This window comes from Gorilla gorilla, chromosome 2 (genome assembly GCF_029281585.2).
Source record: "Gorilla gorilla gorilla isolate KB3781 chromosome 2, NHGRI_mGorGor1-v2.1_pri, whole genome shotgun sequence".
Lineage (NCBI taxonomy): Eukaryota > Metazoa > Chordata > Mammalia > Primates > Hominidae > Gorilla > Gorilla gorilla.
The window spans coordinates 108677999-108700183 of record NC_086017.1 but is presented as its reverse complement, the minus strand read 5'-3'; the positions used below and the strand labels follow the sequence as shown (position 1 = coordinate 108700183).

At 36.8% G+C, this 22185-nt stretch overlaps 1 protein-coding gene across 2 annotated transcripts in view; it reads right to left on the bottom strand.

The window, feature by feature from the left end:
• The window catches only part of CRYBG3 (crystallin beta-gamma domain containing 3), a 127340-nt gene that overhangs the window by 54786 nt on the left and 50369 nt on the right, over positions 1 to 22185 (bottom strand). For both annotated transcript variants that reach the window (XM_031009300.3, XM_055383470.2), the window contains 7 exons: positions 14242 to 20365; positions 12531 to 12575; positions 12179 to 12294; positions 11055 to 11202; positions 5498 to 5634; positions 3810 to 3924; positions 2875 to 2910 (listed from right to left, as the gene is read on the bottom strand). In XM_031009300.3, coding sequence (XP_030865160.3) covers positions 2875 to 2910; positions 3810 to 3924; positions 5498 to 5634; positions 11055 to 11202; positions 12179 to 12294; positions 12531 to 12575; positions 14242 to 20365 — 6721 coding nt within the window. The remainder of the gene's footprint in view (positions 1 to 2874; positions 2911 to 3809; positions 3925 to 5497; positions 5635 to 11054; positions 11203 to 12178; positions 12295 to 12530; positions 12576 to 14241; positions 20366 to 22185) is intronic.

Sequence of the window (22185 nt, the reverse complement as noted above, 5' to 3'; positions counted from 1 at the left end):
CCTGCACAATTTCGACTCAAAAATTAAAGTTGAGCAAACATTTCATTCTATAGGTACCAAGACCGTTATGCTCCGATCAGCTGCAGATAGGAGCAGAGCCTTCAACTGAAAATTTAAACAAATGGGATAAAGATCCTGAAGCATTTCTTCAAAGAATTATAACAGGAGATGAAACATGGCTTTACCCATATGATCCTGAAAACACAGCGCAATCAAAGCAATGGCTACCAAAAGGTGGAAGTGATCCAGTCAAAGCAAAAGCAGGCCAGTTAATGGCAAGGGTCGTGGCAACAGTTTTTTGGGATGTTCAAGGCATTTTGCTTGTTGGTTTTCTGGATGGCCAAAGAACAACATCTGTTTATTATGAAAGTGTTTTGAAAAAGTTAGCCAAAGCTTTAGCAGAAAAACACCCAGGGAAGCTTCACCAGAAAGTCATTCTCTACCACGGCAGTGCTCCCATTCATTTCTCTCCTCAAACAAGGGCAACTTCCCAAGAGTTTCCATAAGAAATCATTAGGCATCCACCTTACGCTCCTGAATTGCCTCCTTCTGGCTTCTTTTTTTCCCCTAATCTTAACAAAAACTCTAAAGGAAACCTATTTTCCTTCAGTTAATAACATAAAAAAGACTGCATTGACATAGTTAATTTGCAAGACCCTCAGTTCTTTAGGGATGAACTAAATAGCTGGTATGACTGCTTACGAAAGTGTCTTGACAGTGACGAAGCTTATGATGAAAAATAACATCTATAGTTATTTTTATATTTTAATTCCATTTTTTCCATGAACTTTTTGAAGTCCCCTCATGTATACTTACAGCATAGCACAATGTTGGATATTCACAAAGAATATGTGAGTCTTTATCATCATAAGGATAAAATATCTTATTTAATAAGAAGTTTCTCTCATATTACAATAATATACTTGAGTGTGATTACATTGTTTGGGTCACCCAAACACTAGGATCATCTCATAGGGTAAACTGCCTTATAACTAACTGATTCTTGAATTATCTTTATAAGTGTATCCTTGTGTTTGGAATTTTAATATAGACCTTCCTTCTACTTACTGAATTTCCCCTAAAGAACTCTCTTGAGATTCCAGGGTATAACAATAAATTATCTATTGACTTTAAAAATACATACTGTTTCTTACAACGCTAACTGCTTCTATGGCCTACTATTCATTGAGAAGAAACAGACATGCAAATTCTAGAATTTAAATACAAAACTTCCTAAAAAATAAGAAATTATTGAAAAATATTATTTCTAAAGATTGGATATTTGATTCAAATTGAGGGGATGCAATACATATTGTCAGAAACAAATTTCTGGCATTTACTTCAAATTTGGATTGGAATAGTATTTCTCCTTTACTATTTTGCTGTTTTTTTACTTCTCAAATACTAGCTGCATTAAGTATGAGGAAGTGATAACAGCATTTATCCACATTCTCTCACTTGGTCCTATTTGTGGGTAATGGAATAATTTGTGCACAAGCGTCAACTCAATATCTTGCCAAATAAACCCCATGCTTAAAAACACCAAATCAAAAAGGTTATAGCTTCCTTACAACTAAAAACTGATAATATTAGGGAAACAATATATAGTACCAATCCTGCACTTTTCCATGTTAGGTTTGCACAGGGTACTATATTTGAAATGACAAAGTTTTATTTGGGTTTAATACATGCTACATATGCTGACCACATTCAAACTCAGTAAGAAATACAAATTCTTTGATGGGAAAGCCACAAATTAATATCAAACAACTTATAAATTGTGATTACCAATCCATTCATATACACCTACAACCTGTCAAACTGCAAATGTCCAAGGAAGATCCAGCCTGTCACAACTGAAGTCCTGATTGACCAGACTAGGAGACTGAGACAGAAGGCATTCAGACAGCTTCACAGCTAATTGTACATCTTTTACATCTTGACTGCAAATAGAATCACTTAGGACTCTTTGCAAACTGTTGACCACGGCCCAAACTAATATAGTATCTCTGGGAGTGTAGCCCAGGCTCAAGCATTTTTAAAAACTCCAATATGTATAATTCCAACATACAGTCAAAGTATATTAGATACACTCAGATAAAGAAGTTTTAAAAGACCACATCTATGTGGCTGAGAGAATGGAAGTCAGTTCCATAAATCAGAAAGCCCAGAAATGGGAGAGTTGAAGGAGTTGCGTCTTGCTTTAGAGAAGAGGAAGACAAATGAATCCCTGCTTCCATACCTGCCTCTGGAGGTGCTGTAACCTAATTACAAGCAGGCCTGTTTGCATCTTTTATCACTGTACTGATTTGCCTTCTCTCTCTCTCTAAACATACTTTGTAATTCTGTTTCCTCCTTTCTTTCCCTGAATTTGCTTGATCCTGGCACCACTGCTACCCATTTTCATTGCCTCGCCGCTACTCTTCCCTTTGGATATTCATACTTACAAACTGCCATCTACCTGATAAGAGCTACCTACACTTCCTTTTGATCAGCCTTGATCACGTTCCTGAGCATCACTCCCAAATGCCCGCTAGATATCTCCACTTTAATAACTAGCTGCTATCTCAAGTCCCTTCCCTCAAAACAAAAATCAAACCTATCACCTTTCCACCCTGTAGCAGAATGTAGTGAGTCTGACTGATTTATTGGTACAGACCTCCGTCTCTGCAGACTGATCCCACTCTCCATTCACAGCCATAGGGTTGGGCCCTCATCAAACATTTTGTGCATTCACTTCCCATCTCCCCAAAATCCATTAGCTAAGTATAATCATATGTGGAGGTACTTTTTATTCCAATGTTTCAAAATTATTGGAATAAATATTAATCCTGAGACTCTTTAGCCTCCTACAAAAATCAGTTCAAGACTTACCTTTAAGTTCATGGGCATTTCCACTTTCAGTCCACCCTTAAGATGACAAGATAGTTTAATATTAGACAGGTAAATATTTAAAATATTTGAATGTAATATCTGAAAGTGATATATGTAGGTTACATAAAAATCTAACCAGTGAAGATTACACACCAGTCAAATTCAAATTGTGCTAAATTTTAAACTTTAAGTACAGAACTCTATAGTAGCGAAAACCAAGTTATAGTGTTCCTCATCAATGTAGATGGGGCAAGAAATCTTAAGGATACACTTTCCAGATTACAACTACTATGAGGAAGGAAACTGAGCTTTAGTCCTTGAGTACACATGACCAATTAAGATTTAATCCCACTTCAGAGTGTCCCAAAAAGAAAAGTGGTATTGCTAGTAAACTTAGAAATCTCATTCAGCAGAGTAGATTCCTTAGCCAGCTAATCCAAAGGTCTTCCCTACAATTATTTGGGCTTTCTAAATTAGAACACTGAGCTAACCACACTAACCTTTCCAAGTTCTACCAACACTTTTTCTCACATGCACTGTCTTTGTGACCTCAAAGTTGTACAGCATAAAAAGCAACTCTTTCCTTACAAAAACCCCAATTCTGTAGTTTTTTTTGTTTCAAGTGCTACTCCACGTTGTGATATTTCTTAAAATGTTTTAGTTTGTCCTAGTGGCTATGTTTTTAAGGGGCATGGACTAACCAAAAATGGTTTATCACATAGCCAATGTTTAATTGAACAGTCTGCCACTCAAGTAAATGTTTGTAACAAAAAAGAAATACTGTAAATACTGAAGGCACTACAGTACAATAGTTTGCCAATTCAGTAGTACACATATTCACTTGAGATTGAGATGCATGAGCAACCATCATGGTTATTTAATTTTGGATTCATGGGTACTTGGGAAAAGGAATGCTTCTTTTTAAATTTGCTTACCATTTGAAGCGGATGTAATGATTTCATTTCTGCTGTAGAAATCTCAAAGAGCCCATAGTCTTCCTCCAGAACTGTAGCTTGTCCCTTAAAATTAATATCTGGGTAGGCAAGCCAACTATATAAAAATAGATAGTTAGTTAAAGTATAATAGTACTGCTTTAGTCTGGTTCTGTAAGTAAAAAGGGCTACCAAAATAAAAAAACAAAATCCTCCATCACAGAATTACACTAGTAAAACACACTCAAAGTGAGAGCCAGACATTATATAACGATAATAGTTACCATGTTATTTACATTCACACATTATCCATCCTATAATAAGCTATCTGTCCTATAATAAGTCTGATACATTTTCCAATCATTAGGCATTACTTTTATTTTTCTGATACCTAAAACACGTGGCACCTTTAATTCAAGTGGGAAATAATTAGAAAATCAAAACCAATTTCACTATATTCCATTCTTTTTTAAACTGGAACAATCAGAGGTAGGGATTCCACAAGGTGTTTTACATTTTGAGCCACATTTTCAGAATCAATATCAGTTCTATTGGCTGCCTAAGGAACAGTATTTGCAATCGGATTCCCAAAAGACCCATCTTCCAGCTAAGCTTGATAATTACAGACATTCCTCATGGACACAGCCAATTACTGGCCTACCCAAGAGTTGTTTTTTGTTTTTGTTTTTGTTGTTTTTTCTTGAGACAGAGTTTTGCTCTTGTTGCCCAGGCTGGAGTGCAATGGTGCGATCTCAGCTCACCACAACCCCTGCCTTCTGGGTTCAAGCGATTCTCCTGCCTCAGCCTCCCGAGTAGCTGGGATTACAGGAATGCGCCACCATGCCCAGCTAATTTTTTTGTATTTTTTTAGTAGAGATGGGGTTTCTCCATGTTGGTCAGGCTGGTCTTGAACTCCTGACCTCAGGTGATCCACCCACCTTGGCCTCCCAAAGTGTTGGGATTACAGGCGTGAGCCACCACACATGGCCGGCCTGCCCACAAGTTCTAATTCACATGTGGGGGAGACAAAAATGTTGTCCTACAGTGACCCCAAAATTGTACACCAACCATCATCAAAGTAAACAAAAACAGTGAGGGAGCAGAGGGTTTCATGTTGAGCCAGATATCCACAGGGTTTGGAGTCAAGTCAATCTGGGAATGAACTAAGACTGAACTTAGACCCATAGTCCTAACAGATACCTCTAGAACCAGAGAGGTCTAGTATCAAATCCATGCTTACCGGCTAGTAGCCTGGGACAAATCACTCATATATAATATGAGAGTAACACCATCTGCCTTTCAGGAACAGAGGAGTCATAAACAAAAAAGCCATATGTGCCTGATACCACAGAGGCAGTCAGTGACTATGAGAACTTAGACACTCTAGAAATAGTTCAGGCTCCAAAATTTTAGGCCAGGGACATGCTTTTATTTCTCAATCACAGAATTTGTTGGATGAAAAGACAATAGATCCATATATCAAGAACTACATCTCAGAATTCTATACCTGCTCCTGTGAGTCATATATCAAAGCTCTAATTAGATCCAAAGAATCTTTTAACCCCTGCAGTCTTTCTTGGGTGACTGAGAGTATAAACATTAGCTAGAAACTTTAGAAATATGTACGTCATCTATTGAAATATGAAATTGGTGGCCATCAATCACTATAATAAAAAGGAACTGATACGTACACTCCTGACTTCACAGTGAAGGACATAGATTTGGAGATATTCAGTTCTTCCAAATTGGGGACTGCTCTCTGTATGTAGACAGGACAACAGGCTGGGTCAGATTGTGGGAAAAGCTCTATCTCTGGAATGCTACAGTCCTGAAAAAAAAATAATTTGGCTTTGAAATCAACTAGAGTCACACAGTCTAGTCTTCTCAATGTCCTGGACATACAGTTACACTGTTCTCATTATTGAGTTGAATTTCTTCACAAAGAAAACATAAAGGAAATATTGTTTCTCCTCACCCTTTTTTTTTAAAAAAAAGTTTTTCTAAAAAGTTGTTAATGACATGAAAATTATAAATTTTATGGAAAAATTATTGTCCCAATGTTTCTGCTTTGTTTTTTAAAGATTCGTTCCATTAAGCAATGCTTAGAGTTACCAAATTGAGTTCAGATTTCAGAGTTACCAAACTATTTGAGTGCCAAATGTCTGTAAGCCTTCCTTCTTAGCCATATAATAAAACCATAAGGGAGGAAGAGAGTTAAATAAAAGCTGATCTCATCGGGGATATAAAAAAACAAGTAGAGAAGCAGTACCTTCTTCAGTGTTTATCTAATTTACATTGACAAAAGAAATAGTCATTAGAGGTGAGGGTAAAGGAAATCTGTTTTCCTCCCTGTAGGACTCCATTTCCTAGTGCAGTAGGTTTGAAGAAGAAAAGCATTATGAAATTGACCCTTTACTCCATCACAGTCTTAAAAAATCATGCACCCATTGTCCTGTGAGACCTTCCTTAAAAATTTCCCTCATGCATATCTCTTCTTACGTATTTCCACTGTCACAGCCCTTGGTTAGGCCCAAACTTTGATTACAGGCCTACTTACAACCACTAGTCAAGCACTAGCTACTACTCTTTAAACAGCTGAACTTGTTAGAACATCACTTTCCTCAAGAAACTCATTGGCTTCAGACCCAAGCACATCAAATTCATGTTTCTGTTTGTCTTTCTATAATAGGACACCAAACTAGTGATCCACACTAACTTCCTACAACTCTGCAATCATATTGGTCTTCATGCTATCTCCACTTCCACTCCAGCCTCTGTAGGCTTTGCAGATGTTTCCCCTATCTCAACTAAAGAAATAATTCTTTGTATTCTTACTTTCAAAAATCTCTTCTAATAGTCAAGTTCTAACTCAAAAAAAGACCTCATCCCTTCTTAGGGAATCAAAATTACAATTATTTTTTCCCTTCTCTGTAATTACAGGTACATTTCTGTCTTAACACACTATCTCAATACTCATGAGTATTTAATGATAGAACTTGATACAACTCAAGTTTTAGTAATTATCCCCTATGACACTGTGAGATTCAACTGCATATGCTTTAATAGGTAAATGTAATAATAGAAGTGGCATTTATAAGAGACTGAACAATTCTATTTAAGTTTTGCAATTCTAAAAGTATAATATTCTGATTTTTCAACTTTTCCCCAAACTGAATTCTCATTCTTATTAATATACAAAAGCAAGCAAGTTTATACATCTCATTTTCAGAAAATTGGTTCTAAAATGCAAAATACTAAAGAAGCATAATCTAAAATATCCTTTAAAGTATAAAAGTATACTTCGTTCTAAAGTTTCACTTCAAAAATAAGCAGAAATGTTTAGAACAGTCACCTGTCAATCCTCAAGGCTCTTTTGTATGCTATTAATAATAGAGTTCTAGTAACATTATTTCAAATACTTCCAAATTAATGTCCCCCCAGGGATCTGAGTTACAGTAACAAAATACATAACTAACTGTCTCACACAAACAAATTTCCTCTGCATTGTGTTGTACAAACAATGTTTGGGTGGTGTACTCTAAAAGGGAAAAGCTAAGAAGCATTCAAGTCTACAACAACACAGATGGAAACAGTATAATAGCAAAAGTGTAATCACTAAAAAATGAAAATAAACAAGAATGAGAAGGCATATGTTTGCTGTTATCTTCACTAGAAAACTAATTTTTGCTCTAGTTGATTGAAAAAGATTTCACTGTTAAGTTCTATCTTCATGGTGGCTATTCACAGAAATGGCATGCTTTGCAAAACATATGTATAATTCTTGATGGACAAAGAAAGTCAAACACGAGCAACTGCAAGGCACTTTAAAGTAACCTAGAAACAAAAAACAATTTAAGTTTATATGGCTTCCTTGTATACTTTCGTAGTCCTGCTACACTTTTCAAATATATTAGTGAAATTTGCAAACTTATACTATTATGGCAATTAGTAAGAATGAAGACAGTTTTATAGTTAACAAAATCACAGTAAACAAACACAGTAAGAAAATATATTTGTCTCTACCTTATATAAGATACCTCAGTCCTGCATCTAACAGATCTTACCATAAGAAAGATGTCATATCTTTTAAAAAAAAACCTTAAATACACAGTAAACATAGTAATTTGCAATATTCATTTATTCTAATTTTATAAATGAAAGCACTTGAATCAAGATTCACCACCCTACTACCTTCACCCCCAATTATTTTCCCTGGGGACAAAGACAACCCTTAACTGGAATCTACAATTACTGATTACTGAGGGTATTCGCTATACCTGTCAATCCTCAAGGCTCTTTTGTATGCTATTAATAATAGAGTTCTAGTAACATTATTTCAAGTATTTCCATATTAATGTCCCCCCAGGGATCTGAGTTACAGTAACAAAATACGTAACTAACTGTCTCACACAAACAAATTTCCTCTGCATTGTGTTGTATAAACAATGTTTGGGTGGTGTACTCTAAAGTGAAGACATCATGAAATAACTATCTTTAAAGGACATTAAAGTCTTGACTACACCAATGTAACAACTAACATAAAGATGATTCAACAAGATAAAGTTGGCATAGAATAGAGAGAAGTGAATCCGTCATGGAAACAACCACCATGAAAGTGAAGCATCGATAGGAAGAATTCTGACAACATTGGAAAAAGGAAGCAGTTTGATGCCTAATTATTACTTTGTAAAATATTTAAACAAGGCTTATGCCTCTTCCATTCAATGCTCAATAGTTTTATTTTCCTTCCTCACTAAAAGTTGTTAACCTGTTCGAGACACACGAACTAACACTGCAACTAAAAAAAAAATGATTCCGAGAACAAACACTAGAAGAAAAAGTACAAGCCTGACTTACTCTTTCTTATAATATATTCCAAGCAAATGGTGGACGTGCAAATATCCATTCAAATATCTATGCTCACCACATTAAATCTGTTTGATTTTATTGTTTGATTTTGGTGGGGGGGTGAGAGAGGTGGCTGTTTGCCATATATTACTCATTTTTTTCCCACTAGGCCTTGGCACAGTGCCTGATTTCACAAAGAAAGCACAAAACCACAAGTGATATAAATCTTAGAAGAGTCCAGTTACGAACTAACTAGTCATTTTTTCAAGGAATTTCTAGTTGAGTTAATAGAGTGAGCACTCAAATGGTTATCTGCAGAACTGAACTGACTGCAGTTAAATCTTTCAGTGAAAATGGACATTGCTCTCTCCACTTCAGCCATCTTAATCTCCTTGCAGTATACTAGGCCACCAAAGCTCACCTCTGTATCTGACAAAAGTGGCTCTGCCAGGAACTCCCTCATATCTCCCAGACTGCTTAACTCCTGTTAGTCCTTGCAACATTCCAAACAGGTGCCACCTCCTCCAGGTGACACGCCTCTTCCCAAAGGTGAGTTGTTTCTTCTGTGTGCCCAGAGGGCCCTGGAGAACGCTTCTCACATCATATAATCATGTGACTCAGCTGCTCTCCCTGAGTCTTTAAGCAACCTGAAGTAAGGAACCATATCTCACTTGTATTTCTATTCCCTGTGCACACCACAGTATTGGCTCAAAAGCAGACACAAATATTGTTAAATATAGGTTTGCCTACAGCTTTGCAGACAGTATTGATTCACATAAAATACGTGCAGACACCTTTATAACTTGAGTTTTTCTGTAGGCTATATTTAAGTTCTCTGAATGCTATAGACCACTGTCAAGAGTTTAATAATAACAATCCAAGTCATCATGATAGTTTTCATCTCAATTTATACTTTTTATGTATATAAATGAAATCTCCATAACTTGAAAACTACATATATCCATTACTGTCACATGAGTAACTGTATTGTATCACATATTATGAAGGAAATCTTAAGAATACATGTGAGGAGAATTCTGTCCTTATCTAAGATGTCCTTATCACTAATTAACCCCTCCTCTATACTACCACAGAACTTCTTACAAAATATTTTATTATATTGGAAGACCCTTCTCATCTTAGTATTAATATTTTCTAAGCAGAAAAATAAAAAATACCTTCCCTTCCTATTCCAATCCTCTATTTCCCCTAACACACACACATGCATGCACACACATCTATACTAAGCAGTAGCAATCTACACTAGAAAAAGATATATCTGGAAATCAATAAGGAATCTCTAAGATTCCTGAATAGTATACTTCTAATTAGGAACAGTGTATACTAATTAGGAGTATTCTGTAATACTGTGCTGCTATTATTATTATTATTATTATTATTATTATTATTATTAGACAGAGTCTTGCTCTGTCGCCCAGGCTGGAGTGCAGTGGCATGATCTCAGCTCACTGCAACCTCTGCCCTCCAGGTTCAAGTGATTCTCCTGCCTCAGCCTCCTGGGAAGTTGGGATTACAGCTGCCCACCATGACATCTGGTTAATTTTTGTATTTTTAGTAGAGACAGGGTTTCACCATGTTGGCCAGTCTGGTCTTGAACTCCTGACCTCAAGTGATCCACCCACCTCAGCCTCCCAAAGTGCTGGGATTACAGGTGTGAGCCACAGTGCCCAGCCAATACTATACTATTATATACTACTAGGAGTATTACAGTAGGAGTAGTAGCATACTAATATAGTAGTATACTATTATAGTATAGTGTATAGTATACTATTATAGGAGAATACTATTCCTATTAGCATATTTTAATAGCAATAGTATAATGCTATAAAAATATATATAGTACATCATGTAACATTTTATATGTTTATTTATTATTATTTTTTGAGACTGAATCTCACTCTGTCGCCCAGGCTGGAGTGCAGTGGCGTGATCTTGATTGACTGCAACCTCCGTGTCCTGGGTTCAAGTGATTCTTGTGCCTCAGCCTCCAGAGTAGCTGGGATTACAGACTTGCACCACCACGCCCGGCCAATTTTTGTATTTTTAGTAGAGACAGGGTTTCACCATGTTGGCCAGGATGGTCTTGAACTCCCAATCTTAGGTCATCTGCCCGCCTCAGCCTCCCAAAGTGCTGGGATTACAGGCATGAGCCACCACACCCGGCCCATGTAACATTTTATAAACTAGATTACCTCTGGTTAATATTTTTAATTGCCATTCACTCTATTTGCATAAATTCAAAAGATTATCAATATGGTAATGAAGATTAATAACAGCACAAAAATTAGCAATGATTTGTAAACATTGCCAGGCCATAGCACAGGTTTACTATATGATAAATAAAATCAAATAAAAAATAGAAAAATCTACAGTTGTTACCTTTAAGACACGTTTGAGAGAACCCAATATAAAGTTTCTTTGTGGATGCCTTCTGTTCTGAAGAACCCAGTCACAATTTAACACCTTTTCCCCTTCTTCTAGCACACATTTCTGACCTCGGAAATGTGGTTTCTCATATAAAATCCAGCTAAACAAAGAGAAATGCAATGATGAGTTATATTTAATTTTCTAAGAAATAAGGCATATAAGTCACAGACCATTTTGTCTACCTAAATTTTTTAAGCTGGGATATCTTCCACTATTAGCATATAACCCTATTTTTTGAAACAATGATATATGCTAATTTAAGTACAGGCGAACAATAAAGAAAAAATAAAAGTGCATATACCTTGGAAATAAAAATACTTTCTGAACATAGTACCACAATATATTTCTATGTCTATATTTATGTATGTATGCTCTTTATAGATGTGATCTATACGAAACTATACAGTTGCATAAAAAACAACAGTGTAGTGCAACAATTCCAAATTATACTTCTAATTTTCTTGTTGCTGAATAACACAGGACACATGTCCCATTTTATTATATGAAGATGAGATTACACCATATGATTTAAGACATGAATGCTGACCTGGGTAGCCTAAACACTGGACAGATAAATTCTGGCTCCAGCATGTCCATGGGTCATGGTCCATAATAAATAGATGGGGTTGCCCCTCATTTTTAGACCATACAAAGATTCCTTCACTTCTTGAGCAAGTCAGCTATACAAACAACTTTAACTATGTGGCCTTCACATTCCTCAGCATCCCACAAATTCTGAACTCATTTTCAAAGCTATGCTTCATTCAACTGAAGCATTCACCCAAACTTGCCAAATCTATCCTGCTAATAATGCAGTTACAGAATGGTATTGATTGTATAGATTAGGTCTTGCAACTTACTGGCTTAAGCACTAAAAACAAATTGTATTTTATGCCATAGTAAATAAAAAGAACAATTAAGTTATAACACACTAATAATAATGTTTCAAAATCTTCTGTCGGAAAGTAGAGGAAGGAGAATATGACTCCAATAAAAAATAGAAAAAAAAGCACTAACAGCAAGAAGACACATTTAATTTAAGAAAATATGCTATAAAATTTTAAGAAACTTCTTACCAGCCCCTTACAACTTTTATTAGAACTCCGTTTGGAAAAGACCATGATGTAGCATCAGGAATATTACAGTAGACTTCTTGTTTATATGTACTTTCATGGAGATCATAGATAACCATCTGCAACACAGTAAATAGCAGTAAGTAGTTACAATAACTAATTTTTAGAATGTATTTTAAATTCTAAAATGTCCTAGAACATAGAAATAAATATCCTAAATATACAAAAGCAAATGTTACTTTAGATGTTAAATCCTTGAATAAAATCATTTTCTAAGTCACTTATATTAAATTCCTCAAGCCTGAAAGTTACCTAATGTTTAACCTTTATCTTAGTTTGAGAAAGTTATCCTTACCTTCCCAGGTCTTGGGTTACATCTCAGAGTTTGTTTGTCAACATTCTGAAATAATAAAAGTGGAAAAGTAAGCTTTAAGAAACATCGGTGAAAAGATGCATAATTCATTTTCTTAGTCTTGTATCCAATTTATCACATATTTAGTTAGTGATCATTATGAGCAAGGTGCTTCTCTAGATGCAAGTGATATAAATACAAATATATAGGAAATTAACACATTGTCTCTGCCCTCAAGAAGTACATAGCTTAGAATGGGCAAACAGATGATCATATTTGCATAGCTCTACTAAGCCAGGGGACTAAGTTACATTCACAGGTAAAATATAAGGAAAACACTAGGTTATGGAAACGGCACCAGCATGGAGGTGAGGGCATACAGAAGTTCAAAGAGGCATTTCTGAGGAAGTAGTATTGAGGGACCTTGAAAAACAATATTTCAGTGAGTGGAAAATGTGGCAGGTTGTGATGGGATAGTGAATAAAGAAATTCTAGGAAGAGAACCATCCTGGGGAAAAGTGTACTGGTAGGAAACACAGAGTGTGCACCCAGAGTGTGGGGAGACAAGGTTGGCAAAACAGAACTTGGGAGCCTTATAATGTAGAGTTAAGAGGTGCCACTTGATTTGGTAGGCAGTGGAGAACCATGAATGAAATATTTCTTCAAATCCTATCATTTCTTTTAAAATGACTTTGCTTTGCAAGGTTTTGGTTGGTCTTTGAGTATTACTATTTGCCATGAAGATTGTTTAAGGTAAAGATACAGGCCTTGGACATCCTGTATCTTTTTCTTGAAAGTACCATGATCTTGGAAATGCCAGAAAGGAAAGTCCCATATTTAATAAGCATTCTACATTAAATATTTAAATATTTCTAAATCAAAGAAAACTGTAATTGAATTCAAAACATTTTCCAGCTATAATGTTTTCAGTTCTTTTGTTTGATTTAGGTTGCTCACTGCCCTGCGTTGCATGAAGAACAACATGAGTTGTTGTAGTGCGAGGCTGCTGTCAAATACTTAAAAATTTTACTTAACAGAAAGATTTTTCATGAAACTAATAAGCTAAATGCAAAGTGACAATTTTCCCACATACAGTACCTTGAGAAATTTGGAATGTTGTCACTTAATTTAGTTTGAAAAATATTAGCAAAAGACTTCAAAATAACCTTGCTTCAGTATTATGCTTTTTAAATTCTGACCAAGCAATTTTTTTTTCTAAGTAGTCCAGCTAAAATACATGAGTTATGATATATTTCAACCAAAGAATAAATCTGATATTTTTATGAAACAAACTTTATACAACTTCTACAACCTCAAAACATTTTCTTTTTTGTTTTGTTTGAGACGGAGTCTCACTCTGTCGCCCAGACTGGAGTGCATTGGTGCGATCTTGGCTCACTGCAACCTCTGCCTCCCAGGTTCAAGCCATTCTCTGCCTCAGCCTCCCCAGTAGCTAGGATTACAGGCGCCCGCCACCATGCCCGGCTAATTTTTTTTTTATTTTTAGTAGAGACAAGGTTTCACCATCTTGGCCAGGCTGGTCTTGAACTCCTGACCTCGTGATCCACCTGCCTCGGCCTCCCAAAGTGCCGGGATTACAGGCATGAGCCACCATGCTTGGCCAAAACATTGACTTTTCTTAATAAGCCTTTAGATAATTTCATGACCCAAAGCTTTAATAACTATTATTAATATAATAAACAAAATAACTTACCTCTATAAATGGGCTCAATCTGACTGGGTTGTCTTGAACACGGAAATATTTTGACACTGGTTCCTGAAAAATTCCACCAAATCTGGCTCCTTTTTCTGAGGAATGACTTTGGGAAGTCTGCAGATACTGATGATAAACACTCTTTAAAGAAGAATGTAGTTTAGAAGTAAGGTCAGATTTCTGGAGAAACGAGGTCTTTTCTGGCCACAGACCAACTTGCAGATTGGAGGTAGTAGGTTCATTTGGCATCACATATGAATTCTTAGAAATTCCAATGCTCTCCTGGTCATCAGGGTAAAATGTGATGGAAGGATCTGGCAACTGGAAGGTAACATGCTCCCCACCTCCAGCTCTCAGACCTCCTTTATGCAATACTACTGCCTCCTCCTCCTCTTCTTCCTCATCAGCTGCCTCTCTGTCATCTTCATCAAAATTCATCTTTAAACGTTCTGACACTGACTGGAGAAGGGATAAAACAGAAGAGGACTGGTTTTCACTCTCTCCTGATTTCCTGGGGCCATGGTGACCAGGTGAAACCTCACTAGATAGAATGTCCTCCTGTGAGCTGTCATCCTCATAAATGGGAGACAATGCTAAAGGATAAATTTTGTACCTTTTGGCCTCCACTGATAAGAACATTTCTGAACTATCACTATCAAATGTCTCACCTAATTTAGTACCTTTTTCAAAGTGATGGACAAGGTCAGTTCTACTCTCAGACCTTTCACATGCCAGTACAGGCATGCTGTCAGCGGACGTATCACGAAACAAGACAGACTGTGTTTGTCTTGCTTCTGCGGAAGCATACTTGTCCTCCTCTTGAAGGGGCTCTTCGTATAATATAGTAAAGGAAGAATTTTCTTGTTCATCTTGAGAAACAAAAGCTAAATTATATCCTTTATCACCACTATAATCTGTCTCTCTCCTCTTGTCATATATTGCAGTAAGAGACATTCTTTTGTCTAGTCTTACTGTGGTATCCCCAGGTTGAAAATCTGGCATTGCTGGGGCTGGGTAGCCCTCATAATCCTTACTTAATGTAGGGGATTCATATCCCCTGAAATGTATAGGAAGTCTATTTTCATGTGCTATCAAGCCTTCCTTTATTTCAGTAGGCTCTTCCTTTGTTTCTTCAACACTCCCTTCAGCATATTCTTGTGGTGTTTTACTTTCAAATGCAGGAGGCATGGCCTCCCCTTGTTTAGTGGTCAATCCTAGTCCTGTTCCATGTATTTTCTCAATGTCTACCACTGCGGGTAACACTTTGTGTTTCCCAATATTTTCACCACAATCTTCTGGGGATATTTTTTCCATTTCTATCACAGAGGGTGTGGACACAGTTGCTCCAATAGTCTCTTTAACATCTCTCTTGCATGCTTTTTCCATTTCTAAGGGGGCAGGTGCTGCCTCGTGTGCTTCCTTCACTTTTAACACACATGGTACTATTTCAGTATTCTTAATGACCTCTTCAGCAGTCTTTTGGTAAGTAGCTTCCATTTTCAACATAGACCCCTCAGTGTTCCCGGTAAAACCTTTGGCATTTTTTTGGTAAGTATTTACTACCTCTAATGCAAGGGGCATCACCTCAGTTTTGCCACTATCTCTTTCAGTATCCTTTGGGTAAGTATTTTCCATTTCTAACCTCACAGGCATCACTTCAGCCTTTCCAATATCCCCTTCAGCATCCTTTTGGTAAGCATTTTCCATTGCTAATGTAACGGGTATCACTTCAGCCTTTTCACTAATCCCTTCACCATCTTTTTGGTGGATATTTTCCACTTCTGACAAGGCTATCGTCCCAGTCTTGCCAATATCCCCTTCAGCATCCTTTTGGTGGATATTTTTCACTTCTGGCATCATAGGTATCACCTCAATTTTGCCAATATCCCCTTCAGTATCCTTCGTCTTATAAGCTTTTTCCATTCCTAAAATGATAGCTGATCCCTCAGTTTTTTCAATACAGCTCTCGGCATCCATTTGGTATACTTCTCCCATTTTAAAAACATTAGCTTTTGGCTCAGTTTTCGTGACATTCAATTCAGCATCCATTTTATGTATTCTTCCCATTTCTATCATAGGAGGGACTGCCTCATATTTCAGAATATTCAATTCAGCATCCTTTTTGTTTGTTTTCCCTGTTTCTAACATGGAAGGTATAAGTTCAATTTTCCCTATATTTATTTCATTATCCTTCTTGTGTACTTTCCCTACTTCTGACATTGCAAGAGGTGTGTTTTTACTGTGTCCTGGCAAGTTTTTTTCAGATATACATACAAGGCTATCAGACAAACTGCTTTTAGATGTACCAGGTGCATGGATGCCATCATTCACAAGCGGAGGCCATTTGAAATTTAATACAAGAGTTCTTCTGTCCTCTGTCTCAGTTTTGTTATTATCCACATTCTCTATTTCCATTGTCTCATTACAGTCCTCACTGCGAAATAAATGTGTTTTTACCCTATCATCTAACCGTTTATGTGACATGTCTTCAGCTAGTAAAACCGTATCTGATTCCTGCAAATTTATACTATCAGACAGTCCAGATCCATTTCCAGAAAATAGGGATTTTTGGTAGAGAACAATTTCTCCTCCCTTAATTGACTCTGTGCCACTAGCTAAGTTACTTAGGGAGAAGAATTCATTTAATACTTTACTTTCACTAATTTGTGTGCTTTGATTTACTGGCTGTTCTGAAACCAAGAACTCTCTAACTACATCATGTGGCTTAACACTATCACTGTTCAGAATTTTTGAAGTATTAGCCTGAAGTTCAGAATCCCAAGTATCCTCAGTATCTTCAAAAGTATCATTTCTCAATTTTTCTTGGGCTACACAAATAATCTCATTGACTAATTCCCTAGCTTTATCTTCTAACAAACAAGATACATTCATACTATCAGGATCAACAAGAAGACTCTTCTCACCAACTGTTGGTGAAACACAGGGCTTCTCTTTGACTTCTGACATGTTTTCCATGCCTTGCTCTTCCAAACCCTCTGTCTGTTGTATTTCTGTTAGTGTCACTTCTGATGGGTTTTTCTCAGAGATGTCTTCTTTCAGGGTACCCAGATTCATTATACCTTCTATGGCTATATGCTCCTGGCAGGTACTCACTGTGTGTTTGAATTTTAGTTCTTCCCTGACAGAATTAAAAATCTCACCAATCAATGTATCGGCCTTTTTGAGTAAACTACTTTCGAGGTCCAAAAGTTGGTCATGTGCTCTTCTCCTGGCTTCTATGTGCTCAGCAGAGGCTTCAGAACACTGTTGGCCTGAGCTGTTAACTGACGCTGCAGGCCCAGCAACTGCTCCAGTCTCTGCTTCCACGAGATTGTCAAATTGGGCAGCAGTTGGGAAATCAATGGATATCTTCCCAGTATAAATCCCAAAATGTTCCTGAAATGGGGTTACTTCTGTCCCAATTAAGACAGACGTTTCAAATTCCAAATAAGAGGTAGTAGGGTACAACAGGTTAGTTATGGAGGTATCTTCATGTGTGAGATCTTTGGTAACTTGTATAGAATCCAAATTATTTTGGGGCTTATGTGAATTTACTATCATGCTAACTTCTTCAGGGTAACTAGAGGAAGATGACACACTATCAATACCACCATTTAAAAAATGGATGTTCTCTTTCTTTCTGTAAGATGAGGATTTCTTTTCCAATTTCAGCACAGAAGGTACTTTAAGGAAGCTTGAGTCCTCAGATGCAGAATTTTTTTCCAAACTGGAATCAGAATCCAGAAAAGGTGAATGTACTTTCGTGCTGCCAGTTTCTTGGAATTTAGGGGAAATATTAGTTAAGCTGAGTTCCGCCATTTCTGAGTGACCAGAAATCTTTTTAGTCCCACAAATATCCAAAGATTGATGAATCATACAAGTGTGAGCTTCACAATTCTGCGCCATTTGCCTACTGATTTTTTCATCATGAATAGGTGGTAAAATCCAAGATATATTACTTTTAAGAAGAGCAGGAGGAGAGCCTAAGGCATCTACCTCTGGTTCTGGTTTATCTTCATATTTGGAGGCAGCAGGAGAAAGCTCAGCTTGGCAATTCTCTTTAAGGCCAGCATCTGAACATTTCTCTCCTATCTCATTATGATTAATTGATTGAAAACTTCTGCCCTGTTCAACTTCTAGAAAGGTTAATTCTGACAAAATAGGCTTTTCTGGAACACGGGTAATTTTCAATGGAAAAGAAGACATTTTATCCTGAGAAATGTTTCTGGGCTCCACTTTTGAAAGAGATACCTTGGACAAGGATATAGTTTTTCCTCTTCCAGAATGTGACTCCACAAGAACATTCTTCTGACCATCAATTTCAGCTTTTGATACAATGTTAGCAGTTTTGGCTTCCAAGGAAAGAGAATCAGACTTCTCTATTATGCTCATATTTGCTTTAGTGTTTGAAGACACTAACTCTACTCTATTAGGGTCTTGAGATAAAATGGAACTGCAATCCTTAGAGAGGTTTCCAGAGTCAAAGCTCAATAGCTCCATCCCAGTTAAGTGAGGGCCACTGGCTTCAGAACCTGGAAGAACCTGGCATTTTTCACTATTAGAAAGAACTTCTTTGAATTCAAAAATTGCAGATGTATATTCAAGGCAAAAGGAAGGAGGAGGACTCTTCCTGCCTGCAGCCTCAACATGGTTTTTCACATTTTCTTCTTTACACTTCCTAGGCTGATAGGAAATACCAACAATGTTGACATTCCCAGTTTCAGTGGGCACAGGAGAACCCTCATTCATTAAATCAGGAATATCCAACTTGCTCAGCATCCCAACTCCAGAAACAAAGGTAGGAGGTGAAATATTGAAATTTAGTTTTTTACAGTCAAGGCTAAGAGATGTTTTAGCATCAGGTGATACTTCAGCTTGTTGAGGACTCTCAGAGTCAAGAGGAGTTTCTGAAATGTGACTTCTATTAAGTTCAAATTTCAACTCAGGTGCATTTTCATTTCCTAAGCTTGCTACAACTGCTGATTCACTGATGTAATTTAAAGAGGCCAGGTCTTTTTTATTCATTCTAATATGAGGAATTTTATCATGTGACCTAAAATCAAGCTTTTTGGCTTTGGTTTCAAAGTATTGGTCAGTATCTTTGGGCAATGACTCAATTTTATCTTCTGGAGCTTTTACATGACTTGAAGCTATGGATTCACCAGCTGAGGCACTTTCTGTTTCTCGCCTGATTTCTCTAACAGCCACATTTTTCTGTGAGTCTTGGGCAGACAATCTCTTTCCTTCATTTACAAATTCTGTGTCTGTCACAGCATGTCTCTGAAGAGCAATGACATTGGTGTGAGTGGCAGCTTGCTTTGATGAGTTATCTATGGTTTGCTTGTCAGAACACTCACTCTCTGGCAACTGCAGATCTTCATGCCTAACTGATTTATTTGGACTTGGCAAATTTGTACTTTCCTGTTCAGTAGTGTCACTCCCATCAGATTTACTACAAGAGAAATCAGAAATAGCAGGGCCCTGAGGCTCAACAAACTCCTCTCTTTGCACCAGTGTCCTATTACTCATCACAGTGCTGTTTTCTTTTATCATATTTTCTGTTGTAGTTACTCTCTGAAGATCTGGGCTGCAAGGGACTTTGCGATGGTTACTTCCTGTTAACAATGCTGAACATACCAAATTTCTGTTAGTCTGAGAAACCGGTTCACAACTTAAATGGTGCTGTGAGTCAGATTCTCCATCGTAGCTGGAGTTAGTCACAGAAGAAGGGGATGACCTATTTCTCTCAATACTCTCCCAAGCATTTTTATTTAAAAGACTATTGGAAGAGGCAATATTCTGCAGTTCTGGGTTATTTGTCAAAGAATTTTCCTTGTTGAAACTTGTTTTTCTACAATCAGAGTCTTCTAATGGGCCTTCAAGTAGATTTCCTTTCATAGATGAGTCTGTACTAGCTGATAACAACAGTGGCAGTACCCCAGCCTCAATCTCACTTCCAGGGTCAATGTGTCTGTTTGTACTAGAGTCAGAACTTTCATTTTCTCTGTCCAAGGTATTCACAGTTGCCAAGCCTGTCTGTTGCTTTAAATATTTCCTAATGTGTCTTGGGCCTCGATATGTTGCGTATGTTACTGAAGGCTTCTCTGGTTTACCATCGATTTGTCTGTAAAAAGAAAGCATGAGAGTATCAGGAAATATAATTAATAATACTTAATACTAATCCCAGCAACTGTGGTAAAAGTACATCTTTTAAACACCACTTCCCTTAATATGTACCAATTTGGGGAGTAAATCCTAGAATGCTTTAAATTTACCTTTAATAAAAATAATAAAAATTTAACAAGTAGCACCTGAATGTCAATGCAGCATGAAGAACGTTTGACCTCCTTAGAATTACTCCTTCTTACCTGATTACATACATACCTCTGACTGTGGTTAACAGAATATGAGTCCAAGCCTCGGGTCCTAGTTCTAATCTCAAAGGAGTGTCTGACTCTAAGTAACCAGCTTGACTTTGGGCCTCATATTACTACGAGTTTAGGGATACATCACTGACTTCTTCACCACATTAAAGCATCATAATGACCTTCTATTCCTTTACTCTTAGATGTGAATTTGAACAGCAATGTTTAGCACGTAAGTTGGAAACGTTTTAAATGAAAACAGATGGCAAAATGTCTAGCCCACAGTAAACACTCAGTATGTATTTGTTAACTCAATAAATGACAAAACTGCATTAAAATTCTCTGTGTTCAGTTCTTCAAATATTCATTTAGTATAGTGAGTATTAAACTGCTTGGGCAAATGCAAAAATCAAAAAAGATGTCTAGAGTAAGTATAGAAAACTAACCCCAGTATAAAGATCCTGATGCTCTCAGCACCCAATTTCCTTTGGAGAATCTACCACTACGAGTTCTCACATCATGCCATACTATCTTATAGCCAATTACACACATCATTCTCTGCCCTTTAATGCCAGCATCAGAAGGAAACTCTAATGCCCTCTAAGACTCAGCACACAAATAATTTCCACTGCAAACCTATCCCTCTACTACTAAGATGGACAGTTAGTCTTTGATCTCTGGGTGCACAGAGCACAACATTTGTCACATTAAATCATAAAGATCTATGCACTTATTTATTTTCCCCACTAGCCTGGTGGCTATTTGAGGGAAGGTACTGTGTCCTAATCATCTTTCTGTTTTTAAGTGCCCCACACAAGATTTGGCAAGTTGTATATGCTTAATACCTTCTCATGAATTAATGAATAAGTAAAGGAATGATACTTACTGCTAAGTAATCTATTTCAAAAGAATGTCTTAATTCTTATATGTGATAATCAAAATGTTTTAAATTTTGAACTCTAATTACCTTTCAATTTCCTGACTATAAAAAATAGCATGCACTCATATGTTTATCACAGCACTATCCACAATAGCAAAAACATGAAATCAACCTAGATGTCCATCAATGGTAGATTGGATAAAGAAAATGTGGTACATATATGCCATTGAATACTATGCAGCAATAAAAAAGAAGAAAATCGTGTCCTTTGCAACAACATGAATGCAGTGGAGGCCATTATCCTAAGTGAATTAACACAGGAAAACCAAATACTACATGTTCTCACATATAAGTGGAAGGTAAACGTTGAGTACACATAGACCCAAAGAAGGGAACAATAAACACTGGGGCCTAATTGAGTGGGGAGGATGGGAAGAGGGTGAGGACTAAAATACTACCTGTCAGGTACTATGTCCATTACCTGGGTGACGAAATAATCTGTATACCAAACCCTCACAACATGCAATTTATCTCCATGTAATAAACCTGCATATGCACCCCAACTCTAAAATAAAAGTTGAAATTATTTTTTAAAAAACAGTATGGTAGAAAAATCTGATGTGTGTTCTACTTGATTTTTTTCTGATTAAACATATGATTAACCAAACCATTACCGTGAAATACACATGAATAATTTAG